The sequence below is a fragment of the Botrytis sinoallii genome (assembly GCF_014898435.1).
Source record: "Botrytis sinoallii strain Bc 23 chromosome Unknown BSIN_005, whole genome shotgun sequence".
NCBI classification, from domain to species: Eukaryota; Fungi; Ascomycota; class Leotiomycetes; order Helotiales; family Sclerotiniaceae; genus Botrytis; species Botrytis sinoallii.
In genome coordinates, this window is record NW_024066032.1 from 1,860,572 (window position 1) to 1,888,549 (window position 27,978).

The 27,978-nt window shown below is 43.1% G+C and overlaps 5 protein-coding genes across 5 annotated transcripts; 3 read left to right on the forward strand and 2 right to left on the reverse strand.

Annotated features, from left to right (window-relative positions):
- Positions 1–309: 309 nt before the first annotated feature.
- EAF02_003698 (uncharacterized protein) lies at positions 310–7,531 on the forward strand (the record flags this gene model as incomplete). The annotated part of the gene is made up of 9 exons (XM_038899746.1): positions 310–949; positions 1,003–1,213; positions 1,266–1,471; positions 1,528–1,734; positions 1,790–1,902; positions 1,954–2,255; positions 2,364–6,294; positions 6,345–6,665; positions 6,713–7,531. The coding sequence occupies 9 exons, from the start codon at positions 310–312 to the stop codon at positions 7,529–7,531; spliced, it is 6,750 nt and encodes a 2,249-aa protein (XP_038760673.1).
- Positions 7,532–8,534: 1,003 nt separating this feature from the next.
- EAF02_003699 (uncharacterized protein) lies at positions 8,535–10,943 on the forward strand (the record flags this gene model as incomplete). The annotated part of the gene is made up of 4 exons (XM_038899747.1): positions 8,535–9,068; positions 9,155–9,441; positions 9,526–10,262; positions 10,597–10,943. The coding sequence occupies 4 exons, from the start codon at positions 8,535–8,537 to the stop codon at positions 10,941–10,943; spliced, it is 1,905 nt and encodes a 634-aa protein (XP_038760674.1).
- Positions 10,944–12,018: 1,075 nt separating this feature from the next.
- On the forward strand, positions 12,019–13,074 carry EAF02_003700 (uncharacterized protein; the record flags this gene model as incomplete). Its single annotated transcript, XM_038899748.1, has 3 exons — positions 12,019–12,448; positions 12,575–12,711; positions 12,964–13,074. The coding sequence occupies 3 exons, from the start codon at positions 12,019–12,021 to the stop codon at positions 13,072–13,074; spliced, it is 678 nt and encodes a 225-aa protein (XP_038760675.1).
- Positions 13,075–13,511: 437 nt separating this feature from the next.
- On the reverse strand, positions 13,512–13,990 carry EAF02_003701 (uncharacterized protein; the record flags this gene model as incomplete). Its single annotated transcript, XM_038899749.1, has 3 exons — positions 13,512–13,734; positions 13,798–13,831; positions 13,888–13,990. 3 exons carry the CDS (start codon positions 13,988–13,990, stop codon positions 13,512–13,514), a joined length of 360 nt encoding a protein of 119 aa, XP_038760676.1.
- Positions 13,991–16,971: 2,981 nt separating this feature from the next.
- Positions 16,972–18,639, reverse strand: EAF02_003702 (uncharacterized protein; the record flags this gene model as incomplete). The annotated part of the gene is made up of 3 exons (XM_038899750.1): positions 16,972–17,351; positions 17,404–18,447; positions 18,516–18,639. The coding sequence occupies 3 exons, from the start codon at positions 18,637–18,639 to the stop codon at positions 16,972–16,974; spliced, it is 1,548 nt and encodes a 515-aa protein (XP_038760677.1).
- Between the last annotated feature and the right edge of the window lie 9,339 nt (positions 18,640–27,978).

Below are 27,978 nucleotides of genomic sequence, written 5' to 3' on the forward strand. Positions count from 1 at the left end.
AGCCAAGATTTGATTGACACGGTTTTGTGCAATACCACCCGCTTTGAACATGGGATGGCAGCCGTGCGAGATTTTATCCGTTTGCATACCCGACACTTGACCGGGAACTCAAAGCTCATATTTCCCATCATTCTAGCTATGATTTGAAACACGACCATGTTTAAGTGAAGATTAGCTTGAACTGGCCCCAAAAGGAATTGACAAATCAATTCAGCGCATAATATAGCCAAAACCATCTACATGTTCTTGTGATTCTTATTTTACAATGTTATTGTAATACCAGACGGCTTTAATCACAACGAAAAAGATATGGCGCCTTCAGCGACCACCTGGAATTCGCCCCAGGAGGGTATGAATGGTGCAGTTGAGGAAACGGTACTGGAGCAGACCTTCGAAGCTGCTCCAGGAGAAAGCGATGATGCGCCTGAAGTCAAGGCCTTCAAAGATATTTATTCTCAAGCTTTTAAAGATGGATACATTTCGGGATATAGCCAACCCCAACTTGCAAAGCAGATACCAATAGCAATCGTTGGAATTTCATGTCGGCTGCCAGGAAATGTTAGCACTCCGGATGAGTTTTGGGAGCTCTGTTCGAGAGCTCGAAGCGGTTGGTCAGAAATACCGAAGGAGAGATTTGATACCGCAAGCTTCTATCATCCAAATCCAGGAAAGGCTGGCTGTTTTAATGCAGCTGGCGGAAATTTTCTCAAAGAAGATGTAGGGCTCTTTGATGCGCCGTTTTTCAGTCTTACTGCCCAGGAAGCAACTTCGATGGATCCTCAGCAACGAATTTTGCTAGAATGTACTTTTGAAGCTTTGGAGAGTGCGGGTATACCGAAACATGAAATTGTTGGGAAGGATGTGGGTGTGTTTGTCGGTGGCTCATTCTCAGAGTACGAATCCGCATCATTTGTGGACACTGATAGTATTCCTATGTACCAAGCTACAGGTAAATAATTCTTCCCTGGCCACACATTTTGCTTTACTGAATATTCAACCTAGGATGTGCTTTTGCTATGCAGTCGAATCGTATTTCTCATTTCTTTGATTTACGAGGGCCTAGTTTTACCATGGACACTGCATGCTCTTCGAGTTTGGTTGCTTTACATCAAGCTTGCCAGAGTATTCGGAATGGAGAATGTAAATCAGCTATCACCGGTGGATGCCATCTCAATATGCTACCAGAAAACTGGATTTCAATGTCAAATTCTCGGTGAGTCTGCCATAACTCCCTAGCATTTTGGGATCCCATCTAACATATACAGTTTGTTTTCCGATGAAGGGAGATCTTTCTCTTTCGATAGCCGGGGCACTGGTTATGGACGCGGTGAGGGTTGTGGTTTGGTTGTTTTAAAACCTTTAGAGCAAGCTCTTAAGGATAACGACAACATCAGGGCCGTTATAAGAGGAAGCGGAATCAACCAAGATGGTAAAACTCCTGGAATAACCATGCCCAACGGTTCTGCACAAGGTAAGTCCAGAATTAATTCTAATTGACATTGCCATCCGAAATGTTAACCGGATTAGAATCGCTCATGAAATGGGTCTACGAAAGTGCTGATATCGATCCAAAAGACACAGGTTACGTGGAAGCTCACGGAACCGGTACCAAGGTTGGGGATCCTATAGAAGCTACCGCTCTGTATAATGTATTTGGAGAAGGCAGAAATGCCAGAAATCCCCTCTTCATTGGATCCGTGAAATCAAATATTGGACATCTTGAAGCTGCTTCTGGTGAGTATCACTCGGTTATCCTAAATTGCCTAAAAAGCTAAGAAATATCTCACAGGTATCATATCGGTGATTAAGACGGCTATGATGCTTGAAAGAGGCTTTATCCTGCCTAATTACGATTTCAAGACGCCTAATGGGAACATACCCTTTTCGAAATGGCATTTGAAGGTTGGTCATCGATCGCTTATAGTAGACCGAATTAATGCTGATCTTTCACAGGTTCCTATCAGTCAACGCCCATGGCCAAGAGCAAAGAAGTTTGCTAGTGTAAATAACTTTGGGTTTGGGGGTACAAATGCACATGTTGTTTTAGAACGAGCTCCTTTCATAAATGAGCTTGAGCCTGAATCCAGTGAGAAAGCGCTGCAAGGCAGAAGACTAATCGCCTTGTCCGCGAACGATAAAGGAGCTCTAGAGGCGCTCATGAAGAACATCGGGATATATTTAGAAAGAAGACCAGAATTTTTTCAAAATGGTCTAATGAGTAACGTTGCTTACACACTTGGACAACGAAGATCTCTGTAAGTGCTCATTCCATCCATCTAGTATATCCAAGATGTCTCATTTGAGCTATATTGTTTCTATTCCTAGAAGATCGACGGCACTGGTGCTAACTTAATAATGCTTAGACTGCAATGGAGAGTAGCTATTCCAGCCACATCATCCTTCGAACTCATACAAGCACTCAACTCTGGGAAAATTACTCCAATGAGAGAGATCGAGCCACTGCGTATAGGTTTCATATTTACCGGACAGGGTGCTCAATGGAACGCAATGGGCCGGGAGCTTTATGAACATTATCCAGTCTTCGCTGCATCCCTAGATGCTTGTGACAGATGTCTCGTTTCATTTGGGGCTCCTTTCTCCCTCATCACCGAACTAAATAAAGATGCTACAACATCGCTTATCAACGAAGCCCATATAAGTCAACCTGCATGCACAGCCATCCAGTTGGCCTTGACTGATTTATTAAGGAGTTGGAACATAATTCCAGCAGCCGTCGCTGGTCATTCCAGTGGTGAAATTGGAGCAGCATACGCAGCTGGAATTTTACCCCTCGACTCCTGCATAGCCATTGCATACTACAGAGGTCTAGCGACTGTTGGATTAAAGAAGAAATTTCCAGATCTTCGAGGATCAATGATGGCTGTAGGCTGTACTAAGGAAGAAATGGAGCCACTCATCGATCAACTTAGCGCAAAGACAGCTCGTATAGCTTGCTTCAACAGTCCGTCTAGTTTGACTATCTCAGGAGACGAGCCGGCAATCGACGAACTTCAAGCATTAATGGATCAGAAACAAATGTTCAATAGAAAGCTACAAGTTGATGTGGCTTATCATTCTCATCACATGAGCTTGGTCTCAAAAGATTACCGAAGCTGCCTTCAGTCTCTTGCTCCACCCAAAACTTCAAATGTCAAGTTTCATTCTTCATTACTTGGTCATCTCGCTGAAGGATCAAGACTCGAGGCCCAGTATTGGGTAGATAATCTGACACAAGCGGTTCGATTCTCTGAAGCTTTGACGGATATGTGTGCACCAGGTGATGGACATAAAACTGGTGTGAATATGCTCATTGAACTTGGGCCTCATTCAGCCCTCGCTGGCCCAATCAAGCAGATTCTAAAGGCTTGTGGGAAGGATGCAATGAAAATTCCTTATGCATCTGCGCTTGTGAGGAAGAAGGATGCTGTAGAGACAGCAATCGATTTGGCTTCAACGTTATTCACGAAAGGCGCATTTCTTGACCTTGGCGCCATTAATATTACTCCCCCTCTTAATCCTCCTTCATTACTGATCGACATGCCTCGATATCCCTGGAACCACACAACAAAATACTGGCATGAACCACGCTTGACTCAGAAACACAAAAGTCGCACAGCTCAACGTCATGATCTTCTAGGTACCCTAGCCAATTACTCGAATGATCTGGAGCCAACTTGGAGAAATATTCTTCGAATTGATGATGTTCCATGGCTTCGGCACCATAAAATTCAATCCCTTACCCTTTTCCCCATGTCTGCTTTCATTGAGATAGCAATCGAAGCGGCATCGCAGAAAGCAGCATCTAATAATATTCAGTACGACAATTTCGAGCTTCGCGATGTCTCCGTCACCAAGCCCCTTATGCTTACTGAAGAGCCTGTCGAAATTACTCTTCAGCTACGTTCCCGTATACCAGACAATTGTGCTTCCGATATTTGGGACGAGTTCAAAATTCATTCGTGGGCTGCGAATAAAGGATGGACCTTGCATTGCCAGGGAATAGTAGCCACTAGACTAGGCAATCACGATCTTGGACTTGAGATGAAATCAAGCATCGCAAAGATTACTGAAGCAGCAACAAGTACCGTCAACAAATCCGAATTATACGACTCGCTTTCAAATATTGGTGTTTCATATGGATCGAGTTTCCAAGGTATGAATGATTGCTTCGCTTGTGAAGACGCCTCCATGGCACATGTCGTGATTCCAGACACCAAGCAAGAAATGCCAAAGGAGCATCAAGAAGATATGATAATTCATCCAGCATTACTAGAGCAAGTCATCGAGATGTATTGGCCAATCATCGACGCCGGAAAGACTTCATTGGATACTGTCTATTTGCCTTCATCTGTTGGACAAATCACTATTTCCCGAGAAATAACAAAACTCATGAGAAGTCCGGGTGCATCCCTTCGGGCCTTCTGTGAGGGTACCTTTCCATCTGGTTACCCCAAGCCCACCAATATCTCAATGTTTGCCGTGGACAATGACCTATCAGAAGCTCCACTGATTACAATTCGCGATTTAACAGTTTCGCCAATCGTAGAAACGAATTCAAATTCAGAGAATGACATACACAGGGAGCTTTGTTATAAACTAGATTGGGAGCCTGTATTTGAGTCTTCAATCTCTACGGAACAAAATGGTGCCTCAAATGAGGTATCAAAGGCATCCAATGGATCAGTAAATGGTACAACGATCGAAGTAAAAAACCACGATTATGCATCCGAAGGCATCGTCATTATCCATGAGAGTTCGGATGAACAAATAGCTCTTTCAACCAGATTGACCGAGTCTCTAGAGCATTTGACCGGGAAAATACCCGAGATGGGTAGTCTATCTCAGGTTGAAACGACCGAAAAGCTCTGTCTGATCATTTCAGAGCTTGATAAACCATTGCTGTCAACACTCACATGTTCCCAATTCCTTGCGTTACAAAAAGCATTGATTGGATCTCGTGGAGTACTCTGGGTGATCAGAGGAGCATATGGTGATTCATCTAATCCTACTACCAACATGGTCACTGGTCTAAGCAGAAGTATTCGTTCCGAGTCAATGCTGAAATTTTCAACCTTAGACTTAGATCCAAAAAGTGCTATTTCTGATGAGAACACGGCCAACGCTATTCTCAAAGTCTTCAAAAGTGTTTTTGATCCAGAAGCTGACGCAAACTGCGAGTTGGAATTCATGGAGAGAAAGAATGTATTTTTTACGCCACGTATCATCAATGACTCAGAAATGAACGAATATGTTCACAAACAAACAAAAGATTCTGCTTTGGAGTTGACACGATTTGGACAGGAACATCGACCATTGAAGATGGCCATTTCAGTACCAGGTGTTTTTGAAACCCTTCACTTCATCGATGCATCGCCGGAGGAATCTATAGAAGATAGCAAGATTGAGATTGAGGTTAAAGCAATCGGCATGAATTCAGTAGATCTTACTGCTGTTTCAGGGCATACTGATTATGACGGCTTTGGCTGCGAGTGCAGTGGTATCGTTACGAAGACAGGTAGTCGTGTTACCAACTTTGCCAAGGGCGATCGTATTTCAGGAATTGCAGTATCTCAAGGAGTCTACTCTAGCCGTGCTCTTTTGGATTCTTCTACTGCTTTTAAGATCAATGATGATATATCATTCGAGGTTGGTGCATCAATCCCTGTGGCATTTTGCACTGCATACTATGGTTTGAATAATATCGGACGATTGTTTCCAGATGATACTGTCTTGATTCATGGAGGATCCAGTGCATTTGGCCAAGCAGCTATCAATCTTACCCAGAACATGGGTGCTAAGGTTTTTGTAACCGTTGGTAGCATCGAGAAGAAGGATTTACTCAAATCAACGTATGGTCTCTCTGAAGAGGAGATAGTCGTAAGCCATAATACTTCGTTCGGACCGAAAGATCTCCAACAAACATACAGAGGCAACTTTGACATCGTGTTGAATTGTATTCCAACAGATACAGATACGCTCCAAGAGTTATCTTCATGCTTGAGCAACTTCGGGCGCTTCATCAATCTCGCAAAACAAGAAAATCATCCAAAACTTGGAAGCGGAACCAACAGAAGTTATTCTTCCGTTGACTTGATATCTCTGGGCACTGAAAGACCTAGAACTTTGAGCGCCGTCCTCTCACGGATCTCTAGCTTCTTGATTCAGGGTTCCATCAAGCCTATCAGCACCACAGTCTTCTCAATTTCGGACATTGAGACAGCGTTCAAAACATTGCAATCAGCAAAGTTCGACGGGAAATTAATTATTGCACCGGAGCCAGATGATTTGGTCAAGGTTAGTTATTTCAAGATACACTGCCATGAAAAATACTAACAATATCACAGGCCACTCCCGCAGATAAGAGAAGCAAGATACTTCGCTCAGATGCCACATATATACTCATCGGAGGAACTGGTGGCTTGGGCCGAAGTATGGCTAGATGGATGGTCAGCAAAGGTGCCAAATATCTTGTTCTTGTGTCAAGAAATGGCTCTGTCACTGGAGAAGTTAAGAAGATGGTTGATGATCTCAGTACTGTTGGTGCCAATATTGTGATTCGACGTTGTGACGTGTCGAACAGCGAGGCAGTAAATAATTTGGTCACGAATGAGCTTACAGATATGCCTGAAGTCAGAGGTGTCATCCATGGAGCTATGGTCCTACAAGTAAGTACAATCGTCTAATTATGTTTCATTATAGCTAACAGAAGCAGGATGTTCTATTCGAAAAAATGACATACGAAGAATATACCTCCGTTATTGAATCTAAAGTCCAAGGTGCTTGGAACTTCCACAATGCTCTTAAATCGCAAGCATTGGATTTTTTCGTCGCTATTTCTTCTGCCGCCGGTGCAGTTGGAAACAGAGGTCAAGCTTCCTATGCTGCGGCCAATACATTCCTAAATGCATTTGTGCAATATCGTCTCGCTCAAGGCTTGCCTGCCTCATCCCTAGATCTTACCGCCGTGTCTGACGCCGGATATCTCGCGGAAAACCTCGACGCAGCAGCCGAAGTGAGCAAGAACCTCGGAAGTGACACTATATGCGAAGCAGAGGTATTAGCACTTCTCGGGGCTGCCATTACTGGTCGTTTGGCTAGTACATGTAACAATCACACAATAACAGGAATGCGTATCACCACTCCGCCACCTTTTTGGACGAACGATGCCAAATTCAAACATCTACGACTCGCCCACGAAGCTCTTTCATCCTCTCTCTCCGATTCTCCATCAGCCAATATATCCTTCAATGCCGCACTTAAGAACGCCACCACAATTGAGGAAGCGCAGGAAGCCGTTACGCGAGGATTATTACATATTTTACCTTGTGTTTTGATGTTGGAAGCAGAAGATATGGATGTTACACGAAGTTTATCGAACTATGCATTGGATTCTTTGGTAGCAATTGAGGTGAGGAATTTCATTGCGAGGGAATTTGAGACCAATTTACAGGTTTTGGAATTGTTGAGTAGTGGCAGTATTGAGATGTTGGCGAGAGCCATTTGTGGAAAGAGTAAACTGTGTAGTTTTTAGATTATGTTATGAATTTTGGGTTATTAGATGGTGTGAGGATAAAACCCGGCTGGCTGGGTGTGAATTATAATCCCAGAATTTAATTTATTTTCAAGGTTTATTATTAAGTCGAACTATAATTCAAACCAATCATCTTCATTTTCCAAGCAATTTTCCTTATCAATACCATCTCATTCTCCTTTTCCTTGGCCATTTGATTGAACGAACCTTAATAGTACAGCCCGAAGTGGGAACAGCAATCATCACGAACAACGGATGTCTCCTCAGCTCTCAGGGGCCTGGTACTTCCCTTCCCGAAGTGACCAATTAAAGTGGATTGAAAGTCCCATTCCCTTATTTTTTCGCTTCTTGTTCTTCTTGATGCTTGACCCAACACTCCGGATCCGAACTCTGATCCCGTCCACCTGGTGCTCTAATCCGAAGTAATCGTACCTCTTGAGTCTCTTCTGCTCTTTTTTTAGAACACATAGCTAAAACGAAATACTGGATACCTAGCCATACATTTCAGAGTAACAAACAAGGAACTAGATAACTTTTAACGAGTAAATTCATGTAATTTCTCAACGCCTTGTGATATTCCCCAGGGAGAGAACAGGGAGCTATCGTATCGTAGAAGCTAATGTGATTACTAAGCTTGGCGATCAAACGCTTGGTCCTTTTTCCTTTGCCCCTAGTCACTGCCTCTCCTCTCATCTTAATAAATGGCTGTGTTTTAATATAAGCTAAACATGGTCTTTTATGTCAACTCATCGACTTGTTCATCTTCCGCTTCTGTCAGTATGGACTTTGGATGACAATTGAGAACGTTGCTTGAGTATGATATTTCAGTGCCTATCTTTGAACGCTGTTTGATTCGATTTGTTTATCAGCCAGCTTCATTTCAAGCCACAATTTCTTGGCATCAGCAGCCACATAAGGACCTGACAGTATCAATCTGTATGAAGAACAGTACGATACTCAGATCTAAGTTATCTTTCACGCAATTCACATACCTATGCTGAAGATGTCTACAACCCCAATCTCCCCAGGGACTTCCACTCCCCACAGTCATCACCACAGAGGTCATCGACTCCGCAATTTCATGCTTCCCAATGGCCGAAAAGTGCACATAGCGCCTTCTCCAGAAGAGGCCGATCTCCTTCGTCGACACCTCAGCACCATAGAAAAAGATCAACCTTTTGATCTCGTGATCAACGGATCTCCTGAACATCTCGACGCGCTTCGAACCGCGCATAGTCATCATGAATCTAAGCGACTGGCACTAAAAGATAAACATGGTGACGCTTATGATGAATTCGAAAATGTGAAATTAGAACTAGATGTCTTGGGCTCAGAGCTTCATATGTTGACAGACCATTCCGTGGCATTGGATGCGAATTTTTCGAAATATGGGTATAGTGCGCATTTAAGAACTTATGATGATGGGTCGGAACATACCAGTCGGGCGAGCTCATCGTATCACGGGCCTGATGATCATGAAAAGAAAGATTGGGCAGCGGAAAAGAGGAAGGGGAGAATTATCAAACTATATAAAAAGGTCAAGTCTGACATGATATGGACAATGAACACTGACTCATTTTGTCTCCTTCCTCTTTGTATACTGACGAACTAACAACATTTCAGCCTACTGTCAGGCAATATTTTCACCGTGGTTTATTATGGAGAGCATCAGGAACTACGGAAGTAGCATCATTTGAACTCTTTGTGGACCTATTATACGTTGGTATTCTCGCTATAAATGGAGATCATGCCGCTGAAAGTCCCACTGGATATGAGCTCCTAAGATTTTTCGTAACATTCATCATGAGTTGGAAGATCTGGAGTGATCTAACACTCATTATCTCTTGGTTCGAAACCGATGATATAGCTCAAAGAGTCTTAATATTGTTTGTCATGGCGTGTTTACTTGGGTGAGTGAAGTCGTAGATTCTTCTGATACTGCCCTCTATATGCTTTCGTCGTTGCGCGTTTATATTCAGTCTAATCTTGGACAGCCTCACCACAAATATGTTGGAAGCCTTCGAAAAGTCATACACAATGCTAGTCGCATTCTATTTAACCGCTCGTCTTTTCATGGGCTCATATTATTTATTTCTCGCTTGGCTTATACCCATGGTTCGAGGCATGCTAATAGCCCAAGCCATCATTATTCTGGTCCCCAGTATCCTTTGGATAGGAAGCATCTACGTCGATCTACCTCAACGATTCGCCATCATTGCTATTGCCATACTCGTAGATTTAACCGGTACGGCAGGTGTAGTATTCCTCGTTCGAGGTTCTAAACTCATCTCAATTAGACTGGCCGAGTGGACTGATCGAGTGTTTGAATTTTACCCTGCTACAAATATCGAACATAAGACCGAACGAACAAACGCGTTTGTGACATTGGTCTTTGGCTATTCAGTTGTCGCTGTTATCTATCAAAGCGCAGCGTCATTTGGGTTAAATGCATTCTTTGGAAAAGCCGTTCTGGGCCTCATTCAAGCATTTGTTTTTAACTGGATATATTTTGATTTGGACGGTACGGATCTATTTACGCATGCTATTCGACGAGATGTTAAGGCTTCTATCATCTGGGGTTTTGCACATTTACCCTTTATTATGAGTTATGTTCTAGGTGGTGCTGCACTTTCTAGACTCGTTGTTGCGAGAGATTGTGGTGATACTCCTCTTGAGAGTCTCACGGAAGCATACCAGGAGAAATCTGAATCTGAAGTTTCTCATGGGTTGCGTTGGTTTTATTGTGTCGGTTTCGGTGTTGCACTCTTTTTTATGGGTATGAACTCTCTTCCACTCTCTCCACCAGTGGTGTACGGATTGGCAGGACACTGCAAAGATCGACTTGGAAATATTTCTTGACATATCGATTTGCATATCTTAGGAATTGTTACAATATCTTATTAGAGTTGAGCAATGAAAAGATAGATTATGATATCAAGCAATTGATGAATGAATTTGTCAAACATTTCAAAAGTCGAGAAGTGTCCCGTCGTTCCATGCGCCCACTGGTGCTTTACATCTCTTCATTCTCGCAACTGACCTTTTCTCTTTAGGTATTATATCAGCCTGCCACATCCATAAAAAAGACCACCACGGCATTCGACTTGCCAAGCGCTACCGCCTGCTCAATCGTCTCATTGTCTGCATAATCCTCATATGTCTTCCTCTTTCATCCCTAAATTCCCTCACACTCATCTTCACTGTCACTGGATTGGTAGTCTGGGTACTCGTGTTGGAGCTATGGGGCCATAGTTGTCCGGATGAAACATTTTTTGGAGGTGGAATGAAGTGCGGATATACGGCAAAGTGTAAGATATCGAGGAAAGATTTAGAGGAGAAAGGAAGAATGGGAGAGGTAATAAGACTCAAGGAGTTGGGTGGTGGGGAGGGGGGCGTTTATGAGGGAAGTTGATGAGGGAAGTTGATGAGGGAAGTTGTGAGGGAAGTTGATGAGGGAAGTGTTGATGAGGGAGTTGATGAGGGAAGTTGATGAGGGAAGTTGATGAGGGAAGTTGATGAGGGAAGTTGATTGAGGGAAGTTGATGAGGGAAGTTGATGAGGAAGTTGATGCGGGAGTTGATGAGAGGAAGAGGGTTGAGTGGACATAATGACTATGGCAAGATGAATATAGGTTTAATAATTAGAAGTGGTCAGTGATACATCCAATTGTATTCGTTCATTGTATGAATATACAAGGGAACATATGAATGTTCGCTATTACGAATACGCCGTTCTGTCGCCAGGACTCTATATCGATGCATGGGGAAAAGTCTATAATTAAAACATCTCTGCATATTTTGGGTCGCACATCTGATAACTATTGATATCTTGCAGATGCAATGCGATACGAGCTTCACCGAGTCTTCTCTTGGCATCATCGATCCTTGATTCGCAGTCGTATCACCGTTTTTGATATGGCGACCTGCATATGTTCAACAGCAGGGTAAAAATGGATTGGTCAATGGTCGATCAATTACGTTGCTTAGTTACACGGTCTGCAGGTTGTTGAGGGGATGGCAATTGACCAATCGGGAATGTTGAGTTGAATTTGTGTTAGAAACGTAGTGCCAGTTTTGTTTACTCTATAAGTTCGCTGCTCCCGATTTATATTTTTGAAAGTCTACAAACTCACAGTTTGAGAACAGACGCGCAAGTTCATCACTTGGTTTCGTTTGTGAGATCTGAATTCTTTAGTGTATATTGAGTACATACTGCAGTGCACATCCATCAATCCATCACGATGATTTTCTCCTCCTTTTCACTCTCCATCATTCTCGCACTCTCCACCCTCAGTGCCGCTCTCCCTCAATCTCCTACAGACGCCAACCTCACCAGTAACCCAGGATCCTGGCACCGTCTCCCATCCATCCCCCTCTATCCCCGCCAAGAACACACAACCGTGTATCTAGACCCCTACATCTACATTCTCGGCGGCATCATCCCTCCACCTCCACCCCAGCACCGACCCCTATCCCACCACAACCCTCATGCAGCGCTTCTCCCTCACCACCAACACCTGGTCCCGCGCCGCCGATCTTCCCATCCCCCTCAACCACGCCAACGCCGCCATCCTCAACGGCGCCATCTACCTCCTCGGCGGCCTCACCCCCGACTCCACCGGCATCTGGCTGGCCAACCGCTCCTGCTACCGCTACGATCCCAGCAGCAACACCTGGACACAACTCTCCACCTCCTTTCCCTCTGGACTCCAAATCGGCGCTGCAGCCGTTGCCCGCCGCGGCAACACCATCTATCTCGCGGGCGGTCTCACCTATCTCAATATCTCCGAAACCTATCAACCCAGCGTCTCGTACTTCACCGCGTACACCGCCGGGTTCGAGACGTGGACTTCTCTTCCTGCGCTGCCGCACCCGAGAGATCATGCTGGGAAGGGTTTCTCGGGGATAACGGCCCGTTGTATGTTATGGGGGGAGGGAATATTGGGCACGATACCGTGGTGGTCACGAATTACATGTATGATTTTCAGAAGGGGGAGTGGCGTGAGAAGGAGGGATTTTTGACCCCCCGAGGAGGAGTAGCGAGTGCGTGGTGGGGGGAGGATTTTTGTTATGGGGGGGGAGGGAAATAAGGAGAGTGCGAGTGGCGTTTTTGAGGAGAATGAAGCGTATGATACGGAGAGGGATCAGTGGAGGAGTTATGCGCCGATGGATGTTCCGAGGGTATGTTTGTGTGCTTTTTCTTTCTTTTTGGTTGATTGATTCTGGGGAAATCGAGATGTTATGTTTGTCTGTGATATTTCTTGTCTTCTTTTCTTTTCATCCTGCCGTGCTCTTTCTTTCTTTCTCTTATCTCTCTTCCCTCTTTTTACTTCTTTATTTTTCTTAGATGTTGCACTCGATCTCTCCCTAAACCCTTGAGTCAACCGTAACTCTAAAATAACAATCCCTACTAACATCCACTTCCCCCTCTAGCACGGCACATCTGCAGTAGCCGTCGGAAACAAGATCTACGTTCCCGGTGGAGGATTGACAGAAGGGGGGAACCCCACAGATTATTTTAGTTATTTTGAAGTTCCTTATTGAGTTTGTGATATTGGTCGATGTGGTTTAGTAAGTAAGTATGGACTCTGAGAAGCGAGAAGAAAGGCGGTAGTCAAAATTCACCTTCGAGTTGGTTATTTTGGTAAAGTGTTGCAAATTTTTGATATGATATGATACCATACGATGTGAAATAGCGAGATTGGCGAGGTTGGAAGTTGGATGCGTATGAATGGGTTGCTTTAAATACATACATACTTACAAGCATATATTTATCCGTACAGTTACTCATCTCCTTGAAAGTCAAATTAAATCCAATTACAAAATAATACATATCAATCGTCCTTGCATTTCCCTCTCCTCTCTTGCTCCATTCAATCATTCCCATCCTCCATCTCATCTCTTTCCCCTCCTATCTCTTTCCTCTCCCATCTCTTTCGACTCCTATCTCCTTCCTCTTCCTCCTATTCCCCTCTTCTCCCTCACTTCGTATTAACCCCCACCTCACACGCACTCAACGCCAACGCACAACTTGTAATTTCCCCCGCCCCATCCGCCGTCTTCATACACATTCCAAACGCTCCCACACACGCCACACTTCCCCACGCCCCATTCGTACACACGGTTGCTACCCTCTTTTCCGGGTTGTCCGCATCTCTTTTCGCGGTTGCGGTTGCGTTTGTGCAGGTGGAGAGGTTGAGTGCGCTATTGATTTTTCCGTCAGTCTTAGACTTCTTATTGTTACTGTTGAAAGAGAGTCACACTTACCAAGTTGCGATTGCGTCATTATCGCCAGATGCGGCTGTCATGCAGGTGTTGTAGGTATCGATACATGTGAATCGACCGTGGCGGTAGAACAAGACGATGTTTTTGTGTTTGTGTCTGGAGGAGCTGGAAGCGCGGTGGTGAGAGTGAAGAGGATAGCGAGAGTAGTTGTGAGTTGAGAGATTTTGGTATACATTTTGGGATGGGTTTGACGGTGCGGAATTTATGATGTAGATAGAGTTCTGAGAAAAGTGATTAAAAATGTGGTGGAATGTAATAAGGAAGTTGTTTTAGAGATATTGTGTCTTGTATCTTGTGTTTGTAGAATATGTAAGAGAAGAAGGAGAAGAGAAAAGAAGAGAATTTCTTTACTAATAATCTGCTATGATGTGAAAGAATGAATCTCCTCTCCATTGGGAATTCATCATGATATATATAGCCATACACATACAAGTACATATATTCATCAATCATCGTCTCCCAAGCCCCCATCCATCGCGCATACTTCTCCCCCTCTCTCCCCGCTCCACATTGAAGTCATGACAACGGACAATGCACTACGCACAATGCACAACATACCTCCTCACTCCCTTACTCGCAGTACAAAAAGCCCAGAACATGACATCATACCTACCAGACCTAACCATCCAGATGATCACCCATAGCAAAAAAATACACTTCCCCCTTCCATCTAACCTCGCAAACCCCATTTCATCTAATAATGCCAGCACGATCGAATGACGAAAGATGCCATCTCCATCTCCATTTCCAGACATAGGTATGTCCACTTAGATATCCATCCAAGACCATCACAGCTCTAATGATCAGACGACACTACCATTTCCCCTCTCCGCATTACACTTGACATCAATCGCAGGAATCGCGAGAGAGGAAAAAAAATTGACGTCACAGCCTCCTAATCTCTCAAATCCCAAGTCCCAAGTCCTAATAAATCCCAAACCTCAAACCTCGCATCGCAACCCCATCCATCCATCACGTTTCACCATGCAAATAATGGCACCACGCACTCCTAAAAATAAAAAGATAATTAAAAGAAATACACCCTCAATATGCCATGCGCAACATATCCCAACTCTCGATTTGATCTATCCACCCCGCTGAGAGAAATCCAAGTCTTACGTTTTCATCAACATCGTACGTCATACATACTTACTTACCTAGGGTACTTGGAAGTTAAATAAGAATCTTCCATCCCCATCTCCGTCCCCAATCCCAAAACCAGCATCCTAACCAAAGCCAGTGCGAAAGGCGAGGCTATGCGTCTATGCGTCCATCCAAATACCATGTCTGCCATACCTAGGTAAGTAAATCCATCACGCATCCCGACTCCTCCCAACATCAGATGAACATGAAACCAGATCTCCGAATCATGACATCTACATCCACATCCACATCCATATTAGCAAAAACAATGAACAATGACTTCATTATCAAATCCATCTCTCCAGATCTTAATAACCTCCCTCGCTCCCTCCCTATCAAGACTTCAGATCTACTCTCCTCCCCCTTTTCTCCCCAAGAAAAAACAAAAGACAAAAGCGAACCACAACTTCACACTCAACTGTTCTCCCATGATATGACATGATATCGCATCTTTCCCCCTTTCATCTTGATTTTCCGTCTTGGAGAAACATGATATCATTTCATTTTATCACCCATCCCCCACATACCACGATTCATCCCCCTTTCTTTCATCCCACCTTCCACTCACCCACCTCCTCATTTGTCTCCTCTCCTCCTCCTTCCATCTTTCCACTACTTTATCAATTCAATTGCCCTATCCAACCTACCTTTCGTTCTCTATACTCTTTACCAAATACCACCATTCCTTCTACTTATACAGTTCATTCAAGATCGCAATCACTCACCTCAATCTTTCCCATTTCCCCTCTCATCCCCTCCTCAGAAACCCTCATGATACCCACTTAAACTATACGATGGGATCCATATGGAAATTGCCGGAAAGACTTTAAACATATCAGATAGAAGAAGCCTCCGAGCTAGTCAGTTATTCGAAGACCATCAACCCTCATCCTCTTGAGGAAAAGAACTATATATGCCTACTAGATTATTTACACCATAAAACACAATTTCAAACATCGCACTTCGCAAATCAGACACTCAATAGCAACAATTAAAAGCAACGACAGTGACTGAAATCGTTCAGACAAATGTCATCCATTCTATTCTTGTCTTGACTGGCGACATTCATTATCTTGACAGTTCATCCCCAACCAACCATTCATCTTCCCATCCAATCCATCCATACATGCGCAGACGTGCCACCCTTTCATACGTTCCAAAATTCAAGTAATGTAGTAGGCCCAAAAGTCCAAAAATCGCAGCGCCCAAGTAATTTGTGCTATCTCATCCTGTCCATACAAAATTTCTGTCTATCCAACTTTCCAGTTTCCCATTCCCAATTGATTCAATCAAAGACGATCGAACATTGAAATTTGAAATGGGTTTCAAAAAGGCGAGATAGTAATAGAAACCCCAAGATGAGAGCGGGTATAATCAAGTAACGCCTTCTTCCACTCTTTCGTAGAATCAGTATCTCCCATATTCATATCATCGCCCCCCATAAAATCCGAATTTGATTTTTCCACCCGGATATTGCAGTTTCCCATCCGCTCCATACCAGAAATGCAAAAAACCCCCTGTTAACTCCTCGACGCACGAGAAATGTACGCTCCACTTTTGTATAAGAGATAAAAGTGCCATACTGGCCACCTTATTTATTCAATGTAATAAGATATTGAAAATACGTCAAATAATTGACGAGTCCAAGAAGAAGAGGAAATATAGATACTGTGAAGTAAAACGTAAAACGCCAACCGGTTTTCTAATAGAACACGTGCCTCGTGGATAGATAGATGAGAAGCAGGGAAGAATAGGTATGCTCGAGAAAAGCTATTAAGTAACAGAGAGCGAAGCTCGGTCTCAATCGGATTTTTATAACGCTTTTGGGTATAATATCGCTAAAAAGAGATCTTCGTGACGGGGGAAAAGTGAATTTTCAAAGGCGAGAGACATGTAGAAGAGATAATTGCTGGTAAATGATGATAAAGGTCAAACCCTTTTAGATTGAAAAACTTTGTCGCAAATGTTATCGAGAAAGCATATCGTAGACCGTCCGAATAATTTGAACTTGATCTAGAATCGAGGATCACGATAACCATTACGGTTTAAATCCGATTGATATTGAACTCCACTAATGGATTCAGGTTGTGATATTCCACGAAGTGGTGGTAATTGTTCCTCGCGTTGATAAGAGCCTCTTGGAGCATAATTTTCTTGTTGGTATGCATTCATGTTGACATGTTGACCGCCATTCTGTGGTATTGGAGTGAAGCCGTTCATCACAGACTGGTGATTATTGGAACCGCCTTGATTTACTTCGTTACGAAGCTGTGAGTTCTCCAAGCGGATGACATTGTTCTCACGGCGAAGACTTTCATTCTCTAGTTGTGAGTTGTGAAGCCTCGATTTCAAATCTTGAATTTCCTTCGTCTGTGTATGGTGTTCGGCGATAGCTATATAAATCTTCTTAGTACATAGTCAATGGGTGTTATTCGAATCAAATACCTTTTGTCAATATCTCCCACTTGCTAGCTTTATTACCGCGCTCTTGAGGCATCAAATCCCTCAAGGTTTCAAACAATTCCTTCATTTCAGTTCGACGCTTTCTTTCCGCAAGTTTATGACTGACACGAAGTTCAGGTGTGCGGCTGTAGGGTTGCCCATTGTTTGGAGAATCGGCATCTTCAGCTTGTAAATCAGAAACTTGGCGATTTTGTAGAGAATGATGGTGATGTGATACATTTTGAAACTCAGATGAGGCTCGCGATGATCTGAAATCGGCCGACACTCCATCTTCTAACCTTCTCTGTCCAGCTGGCAGACGAGATTCTGTGGTGTATTGGCTGCTTGCGACCGAGTCTGCCATACTACTACGTCTCGAGTCAAGATTTAAGAACGAAGTACCAACTCTACTTATGCTCTGGCTGTCCTCGGCATGGCGATCGTGTGAGTTTGATACTCTGATTGGCTCTTCAGGAAACGCCCAGGCTTCTCCCCTAGTTGGCTCAGCAGCTCGAGCAATACTAGACATGGCAGGACCAGTAATCTTGGGAGCAGTCTTTGGGACTGTACTTCTGGGGGATGTTGGCTCGGGCAGACGTTGAGGTTGATAGCTGTTCGAGAATCGAGGGTTTGACAAGCGATCGGCGGCATTCCCAGGGTTGCGCTGCTGCTGCAAAGTGCTTTGGATAGAGGTGGTTGATTGATTGTTGCTGGCGTATGGGGAATTGAGTCGCAACTCTTGAAACCCCAATCTTGAATCGACACTCTCCCGACGGGAATCTCCGTTCATTGAAAAAGCTCCCAGTCCAGATCCATATGATTGTCTATTTGACTGGCCCATCGACAGTAGTGAACTCGCCATGGAATGTTCGTAAGATGGAGAGACCATAGATGCGACGCTCATGCCATTAGAAGTTGGAGAGGTGAGCTGTTGATTGGCAATGTGGTTTGCTGCAGGTGAGGGGCTTATATCAGCGCTGGAGGAATGATAACCAGTTGGCGAAGGGGCCATGATGACTTCGCCGTTCGATAATTGTTGCGAGTTATCTAAATTGGGAGGTATTCGTTAGCAAGTTGTTAGAAGCGCATGTTGAAGAGAATGCCCCAAGACTCACGCTTCGATGCCGAATCTAGATTTGAATAATAAGCAGAGTCTCTCATGCGCTCTTCAGGGCCAACTTCATTTAAAACTTCAGCCAGCCCAGTGGGCATTCTAGTTGATGGCGGACGTGAATCCATCCTAATCGATTTGATCGACACAATTGCTTGCTCTAATCACTTATCGTCTATTCTATTTTGAGTGGCGGCGGGGATTTTTCTCAATTTAGGACTGAAGATAGAAAGCGGGCAAGATTCGCGATTCGCGAGTCGCAATTGAAGAGAGACAATTCGGAGTATTGGAGTGATAGGATGGATAGGATACCTGGGTGGTTCAAGGTGGTTGGGAAGATATTGAATCGTGAGGAGTGAATGTCGAATATCGTATCTCGTTCGGAATTAAGTTGAATCGTAGATTGAACTGTAGCTTTGTATGTTGCGAGGGTTTAAGAAATTTTCTGGAAGAGTGCAGATAAAGGTAAAGTTGTGTTCTTGTTCTGCAAGGGAGAATAATGGATTATGGTTTTCGGGGAGCGGTGATCGGTGGTCGGGTCCTCGCGTATAGCACTAAAGACTCGGTGGTGGTGGTGGTTATGGTGGGTTGGTGGGATTTTGAGTTTATACGTGTAAAGGACCTAGTATGTAGCTATGTACCGTAAGATGTACCGACTCGTCTTCCTACATGCGTGGAAAGTGTAAAAAATCAAAGGATAAAAGGGTCTGGCTGAAATCGGGAAGTTTAACTTTGCTTGGCTTATATAAAATGATCAAGACGCAACCACAATAAGAAAAGGAGATGGTGCTGGAATCTTCAATGAACGGTGATGATGAGGTTCATGAGTTCTCGTGATGCCAATAAAGTATATTATAATTGTGCTTGATGCTGATGGGGGGGGAGTATACGACCGAGTACTGGAATGTGGTCCCGTATATAATTGGATCGAGGAAAGTCTGTTTTCGGTGTGTTAGTAGATCTGGGGGACGAGAGAAGTGCAGGTGCAAGTAAGTACTGGTCGTGGTGGTGGATAAGTAGTACAAGTAGTACACACCTAGCGATCAGAATCCCGTCCTAGCATCCAGTATGTGTCAAGTACGAGTACTCGGATACGATTCCCCTCCTTCTGGGATAGGAAGAAAAAGTGGTTTGGTGATTTGCAAGAACCAGAGCCCTTGTGCTGATTGTACGGAGGAAAGAAGAAGGAGAAGGAGAAGAAGAAGAAGATCCCTTGCGGCTTGTGCTAATTGTGAAGAGGGAGAAGAAGAACGGCCAGCCCCTTGTGAAGTTGAACTTGTGCGTGGAAAAAGGTTTATGGAGCCCGTTATGATGGACTGGGGAATTCGTAGTCTCTTCTTTAATAATAATAATGATAATGATAATGAGGTGCACAGTCGGGAAGACGTATGGTCGCCAAGTGTGGATTGTGTGGATGGTGGAAGGCGGATTGTGGGTTCCCTTTGTACTGGACGGGGTGCTGTACAGTAGGACAGGGTCAAGGAATCTTTTAGTGCAAGAGTACAATGATGGCGACTCAGGGAGAAAATTTGTAGATACGTGAACCACGGGCAAAACGGCCAACTTGACTTGGAGAAAGATTGAGTATGATATGTAGATTGTGTAGATAGGTTCCAGCACCTTTGGGGGAGGAGATAGATGGTCTGTCTCGTATTTGATATTGGCGAGAGAGGAGAGAAGATGAAGGGGAAAGAGATTCAAGTATTTCGTAAGAAGGTGTAACAGAACACGGTGGAGTTATTTCTGTCGAGACTCAAGACTCAAAGCCATAAGATTGAGTTCGATGATGGAACTCTGTATGGACTGACTGATACTGGATGAATACCGGTATGTTATATCCACGAAAATCAGAACTGCCGACGTTTCTTAGATTGTGCGGCCAGGATCCAAGATTTCGAACACTTGAATCACTCAATTTACTCTTCCTAGGGGGGGAGGGAAGAAAAGTAAGTTCCGTATCTAATACTGAATGAGCAATATTCCAAAGATATATAGAATGGGAAGGTTATTCGATCGATCAATATGTAAGTGTGTGCAGATTGTACTAAACTCTCCGTTTAGTCCTTTCCTCGACGGTGATTTGATGTCCACTGTCCACCCATCAACTGATCCATGAAAATGGATTGAAAGGGTGTGATTATGCCCTCCCTTGTGTTTCTACAATGTGCAATTGCTGCGTGGGTTAGTACTAGGATTATTGTCCTCATGTTCTAGGATCATTTATGACCATGTTTGAATGTCAATCTAAACCAATTGGAGTGTAATTTCCCTGGAAAAAGTAATTATATTTAATATCTATTACTATTTTGTTGAAAATGGGATTTCTTCCCCAACTTGTCTCTCCCCCTCCCTCTCCCCGCAAAGAAAGATCAATCATATCAATCGACCAAACCGGCGAATTTCTAGCTAGCCATAGGTAGGTATGTATCATCTAGGTATCGTCTATCTGTCATCTAAGGAAAAGACTCCGAAAGTTGGGTTTGTGAAGTTTGAGTTTACTTGCATTAGTTCGAAGCAAGTAAGTAAGGTTAAGCATCTAGTCTGTATAACTGTAGCGCCTTGGATTGTGGAGAGAGCAAGACAGAAAGAGAAAAGAGAGTACAAGAAAGATAATCGCTGGTAGCCATGCAAGTCGTCGGCGAGATCACAATCGAAAGTGTGAGAAGTCCGAAAGGATATCTAAGCAATCATAAGAAATCATAACCGTTCCATCAGTGCCTGGCTGGGTATCTAGTTTGTAATACTCTTATAACGATTAACATATGTAAACTACTTTGATATGGCAACTGAACTGTGCCGCATCCCCTCATCATTCATGTCAGCCATGTATCCATGGATTACATCGTAAATCGTGATGGATAAATGATTGGGCATATTGCGATTTGGTGCTTACTCGTCTTTGGATCAGATCAGACCAGATCAGACAATAAGATAATCAATAGTTGCGCCATCTTTTCATCTATTTCCCCTCAATCCCTCGACATCGCGCGCGGGAGGTTCCTGGGTCAAATATTGGTATCTGGATCATGTATCACTGATTAAGTGAGGCATGCTGCAGGTCTCGCAAAGCTACATGATACATGGCAAGTAGATGTGATTAGCGTGGTCTGATTGTTCATTGGTATTTCTTGGGAATTACCACTCAATGATAGTTCGATATGGCCAAAAGGAAAAGGAATAGTTATGGTATTATAGTCTTTGTCTCTCAGAGTTTTGAAGAAGATCTGATCAGATCTGACAAGTCACCTCCGCCAGATGCTGCAACTCAAATTCCTCACCCATTACTGAAAACTCCGAAGATCTTGACTTGACAATGACAGGGAAACAGTTTCTATTGTATTACTTGACTAGGCACTCTCAACGGCTTTGTTGAGCTGGTACAGAGTATAAGTCGTACGGGACTAAGACATGATATCAAAATAACGATACTACAGAATCTGGGAGAAGCTTGGAAGTGAAAATGTCTTGGGGGTTTCCTTCCATCTTGACTCTGGAGTCCGGAGTCTGGGGCCTAGACGGAGATATCAAGCCTTCCAGGAATCCATAAGGTCTTTATCCAAGACAATTGACTTGCAGTATCGATCGATATCGTGCCAGCTTACTACTAATCCTACCTTATTACTACCTAGGCAGAGTAGACCTGTCGACAATACCTATCCTATCTAGAAAGATAAAAAGCTCAGATCAATCTATGGCTCTTTTTTCTTGAACGCTCGTGCCTGACAGGACAAACTTCTCCACAAAATGTTTCCGAGTATTGATCCGGCAAGTTTTTTACAATGTCGATTCTGTACCTAGTACCTACCTACACTGCAGAGTGCCTGCGAAGTGGCTACGGAGTGTCTGCGGAGTACCTTGGGAAATACTAGGTAGTCTCTAGTAGTTAGATATTGCATCTCTTCACACAAACTTTAATCGCTCGTCTCCTCAAAATGGCATTCTTGCCGTTGCATCCTATCCAGTGATTCCAATCTCATCCCATCCCGTATACCCAGTCTCCCAGTCTATCAAACAAGCAGTGCTGTCGATATCAGCTAATACATTTATCCTTTCATCACTGGCATATATCTGCCGTTGTTTCAAAAGCAGCGTTAAGCTACCTTGAACCTTGTTCCCCGATTAAAAAAACCCTAGTATACACGGTAGGCTTCGACCTGGTCCGACCCTGTTGCTGCACAATGCGCGGCATGAAAGAGCAGGGCTTCCAAAAATCATCTGGAGGTTGGGGGCCACGCTGACCGAGAACGACACACGCCCCTTCAAACTTTCTCAAACATTCGATACCTACGTCAATCATTGCATAGGATGGGATCTAGACTGATTCATTGTACAAAACGGTGACATGATTCATTGATGAACCACCTCATCAACAATGATTCATAGAGGTACTTGTCGACACTGCATTAGATGCTTGTTCTCGCCCGTCTGACGACTGGAGGTACTTGTACTTAGGTAGGTACCAATTACTGGGTATTTGACTTCTCCAGGGTTTTGTGTGGAGTGAGATCTCACCCCTTCTCAAAGTATTACACAGGCTTTATATCACTCTGTGCATTCAGGCTCAAATGTTTATCGGTGTCATGGCAGTTTTGCAAATCACCGAAGATTGTTGATCAATGATATGATTTGTTAAAATGTACCACCTGGCGCTTGTCGATAGACGCTGTTCGCCCAGGATATCAGGACATCATCGAGGGGAGGGGAGGGGAGCAGGGAGCTTACTCATAAATCCTTGCCTACGACGCTGTGAGCCCAATCTGGATTGAATCCACAAACCCCCGAGTTTAAACCTTGGAATATCTTACTCTCACTCATGAAATTCCTGATCCTCGGCTCGGGGATGCATCTCATGAAGGAGGTGACGCCGTCACGCCGCCGTGATTACAGGTGACATGAACAAAGAAATGGTGATGGACTTGCAGTAGAGGCAAGCAATGCTTCGGAATGACCTAAATCAATCAACTTGTCCTGTCACTCCTGTGGCAGCCCTCATAACCGCCCCGAAATATGGTTTGGGGCCAAGATTCGGACCATCATATCTCAATGAAAATCTTAGCAATTTGCCAATTCACTTGCAGGGTTTCAAGTTGCATTAGTAAGTCTTTAAAGTGTAAGTTAGGCTGTTTAATCCACGATATATGAACGTGGTAAATCTAGATCGACCTTCGTAACAACGTGTGAGCGTGTATTTGGGGTGAAAGCTTAAACTATTAATAACCAATAAATGAAGTCCAGGTGTGAATGGGGGTTTCGTTAAAATGGGGTAAATTCGCAGTAGTACAGATGAATCTGAATATAAGGGCCTAAAAATTTCAAGGCCTAAATGCCCGTATACAGGGGTTGCTCGTATATCCATACAGTTTCAGCCTTGGCATTTAGTCTTGTTTTATATTTTTAGCCTTTCCATTTTCATTAAATATATCATGTGAATTTATGAATTCATTATGTGATACCTAGGCTAAAGCTTGGGCTATTCCCACTAATTTTTATAAGGGCATTGGGAAAATTAGAACCATATGCTCTTATATAAAGAAATGCCCGTTTAAGTCAATTTCACTATATAAATTTTTAGAAAATCTAAAAATATGCCCGTATAAAGGGGCTGCCCGTATATCCAGGTTCATCTGTAAAAATGATGAAAAGGGTCTAATAAGAGCTGACAAGATGTGGTGACGCTATTTAGGTTAGGTAATAAATAGTAGATACAGTCAAATGGCTAAAATTAGGTTATAATTTATTACATGCACCGTATGTAGCATTTATTATGTAGATATATACGAGTAGATATCGAGAATAGAAACGTGAAATAGTATTCATCTACCGAAGTAATAGACGATATTCATTCGGATAAACTTCAAATTGCTAAAGCTACGCTAACGCTAAAGTTAACTACCTAATCAGGTGCGAGGGATTTCGGAGGGAAGAAAAAGAGGATGGCTCGGATGGATTGATATTCAGATCTTAAAGGAACAATAAAGATCAGTCAGATTTCCTTACGGCATCTTCATCCGCATCGACGATCCTTCGGATATGACCATCAATCCATTCATCCTCAGCTCGTGGCTCAGTTCACTGCACGGCCCCCATTCTTTTCATGATCCTTCACGTCCTCAATTCAGATGTTCAACATGTATGTATGATGTATGGATGGATGGATGGATGGGTGGGTGGGTGGTGAAGCTTAAGGTTACTTATTGTACTAACAGACTAGTACTTGGAAATGGTACTTTGTTGATGTTACGGTTACACTCATCATGAGGTACTTTTCGCTTTCGGTGCTTTTCTTCCACTCAACCCATTTGAGCATTCCTCCACCACACGCTCCACACCACCATTACCCATTTCCAGCCCTTTTCAAAGTCTGGACTACCATGTGCTGAGCCACCAAATAAATGAAGATCCATGGAAATACTTCGTTGCAATACCTCCGCGGTATGCACGATGCACCAAATACATGTACTTTCCACACTTCACATTTTCCATCCAATCATGAAATATGGTTCTTTGGGTGAATCCAGCTTCCGGGAATTTCTTCCAAGCACACAATTTCCCTGAAGCTTTCCCTCCTACCACTCGGCCTGCGTGACAGATAACTTGTATCGTGGAACATCAAGTCACATCATGGAGATCAGTATGTACCATTCAAGTCGTTCCGTTTGCTACCGACTACATGGAACCTTATATCGATGATCATTCTTGTACTTCTATATACTTGAAGTTGTACAACTCGACCCAATCTAAGTGGGTTGGTAAAATGTGAATGCATCTGATACTTCGATCTCTGTGCTCATATCCTTACATCACAAATTCTACGTGGCTTCGGATGCGTTGAAATACAATTGACAATCTCTTCGTTGTATATATGCCGATGCAGCATAATCTATATACCTTCAATATATACCCTATCGTTTCGTCAACAAGATTCATATGAAAGTTCCCAGCTCACACGATGAGTCTGGACGAAGCTTATTTCGTTCTTATTGAACAAGGAAATTTGAAGTAAAATTTCTCAAGAAGTACAAACTCACGGGATCACAACATTTTCATTTATCTACCCCAATTTTCATCTCATAATTTAAGGGTACCTGCCTATAAGTCGTGATACCATACGGTGGCGTGTCTCCATATCGCCAATTGATCCCCATGTTACCCCCTTACCTAGAGTTTTCTACGGCCTCCAAATTTTGCCTCACACAGATGTATCGATACACCAAATAAAGTTTCCAAAACAATTTTGAACACAAAAACATACTCTAGGATGTGATGATTGTGACGTTTTTTCTTTCTGCTGAATCTTTGTGTAAAGTACGCATGCTACTTGCATTTATATCTTGAACTATGGTTCCTCAAGAACACACGGCTGGAAAGTATCCTAGACATATATGAGATGAGCTCAGCTGCTCTCATTCACCGAATCAGATATTAACGAACCATTTTGAAGGATTTGGTCAGGGACATATTCAAATACGGTTCAGCAATAAAGAAATGCATCGGGAGCCTCATATCACCTCTCGATTCTTATATTGGCATTCTTTTCTAAATTGATATTGACTACTCCGTCATTTTTACCCGTCAATGTTATACAAGCCATATCAGCTCCATGCTAGCAACGACGACATTTGAATACTTCGTCATACTCATCTAGCTTCCTGTTTTCCAGGTATTAGATAAACTCCCAGCGCTTGTTGCAAGATTATGAAACTATAATACTGTGCTTTGTACCCAGATATAAAGCTTCTAGTCAAGGACTGGACTCTACGATATCTTAGAGCTGGTTTGTACCACATCGGCCTTACTGTATCTATCCGAGCCGATAGCACTATCATTCATACCAATCAAGCTCGTTCAATAATCCAGATGCACCTGATTTCCCCATTGGAATAATTGATAGTATATGATTGTATTTCGAGAAGAGTTTCAAGACAACCCCAATCACAACAAAGTAAAATCGTGAAAATCTTTCAACATTCTCTCCCCATCCATCCTTAGCAGCCCTTTCACTTCAACTTTCCAATATCCATCCTCCTTACACAAATCGTTCCGTTCCATCGCACACTCCACAGCACCACAAGACCACAACACCACATCTCACACACCACCATATCCCGCCCCTGGAAATAAATTAATTCTTCTTTCAGAAAAGAAAAAAAGATGGCTAAAGCGTGTTTACAGGCGTACACTACACTACACTACATAACACTCTATTTCATTTCTCAATCCATTCTGCATACGTAATATACGTGTTGCTTCCACAACATATTTACTCGGTTCGGAAGATGCAGGTTCAGGGCCGGTAATATGGTAATGTGCCGTTCTGGTATTATGTTTCTTTGTGCAATGTGATGGGATATGATGTGATAAGTGTGGTGATACAGGTAGGTATTCTGTATCTTACTCTGCATCTTTACTCGCTTTCATTTTGAATGAAATGAAGAAGATGCAAGTGCTAGGGTATCAAAAATCCGGGGAACGGGGAGGAGTGCGGTATATAGAGGATTCTTGGAATTTTAAGAGGGGACGCGTATGTATGTATTTCTCTCTGTGTGCATCTGCATGTGTGCGTATGCACGTCATCAAAACCCGGACGGAACCGCGGAGGTTTTGTTTATGTATGCATACGTGTATGTATGTAGGTTTATTATATATATGCGAGTTCTGGGCGGGATAGCAAATGGGGATTAAAAATAATTCCGGTTTGAATGGTTTAGTGAGGAGGTAGACATTGATAGACTTGACATCTCTGGAAAAAGTATTCATCCATCCAAGGGCTTAATTGAGAAATGCTAATTTTGATATGTCTAGAGAGTACTCGACGCATAAATATTCCCCTATCCTATCTTATCCTATCCCATCCCAATCATGCAATCTTCCATATATATCCATCCATTGATCCAGACACACATCACATCACATCACATCGCATCTCGATCCTGCATCTTCTCGATAACGCATGTACAATGAATGTAAGATACAATGTACAATCCCTTTCCATCTTCTACCCTTCATCCTCGCTTCTTTTTCGCTTTCCTGCTGTGTTTTATAGTAAGTAGATAGATAGATAGCATTGCATATCGAGACTCAACTCTCAACTCTCAAATCCTCCACCTATCAACTCTCAATCTTCCCAATACAAAATCTAATGAAATCACAGATACACTATGCGTACCTACATACCCAAATATATATAGATACCCAGTATTCCATATTCCAGAACACACAACTCCATAGAAATATACAATCTCAATATCCATTCATCTATCTATCTCTCACACCAACTATAACTACCTATAACCATAAAATCCCTCATTCCACACGCCTTATTTCATGATATCCTATCCCATCGCATACTATCTCACTCTCCTCCCATACAATCAAATAAAACAAAATAAAATAAAACCTCCTCCCCCCTGCCCTCAATTTTTCTCCTCCTTTCCTCCTCTTCTTTTCTTAATCCTCTTTACTTTTCT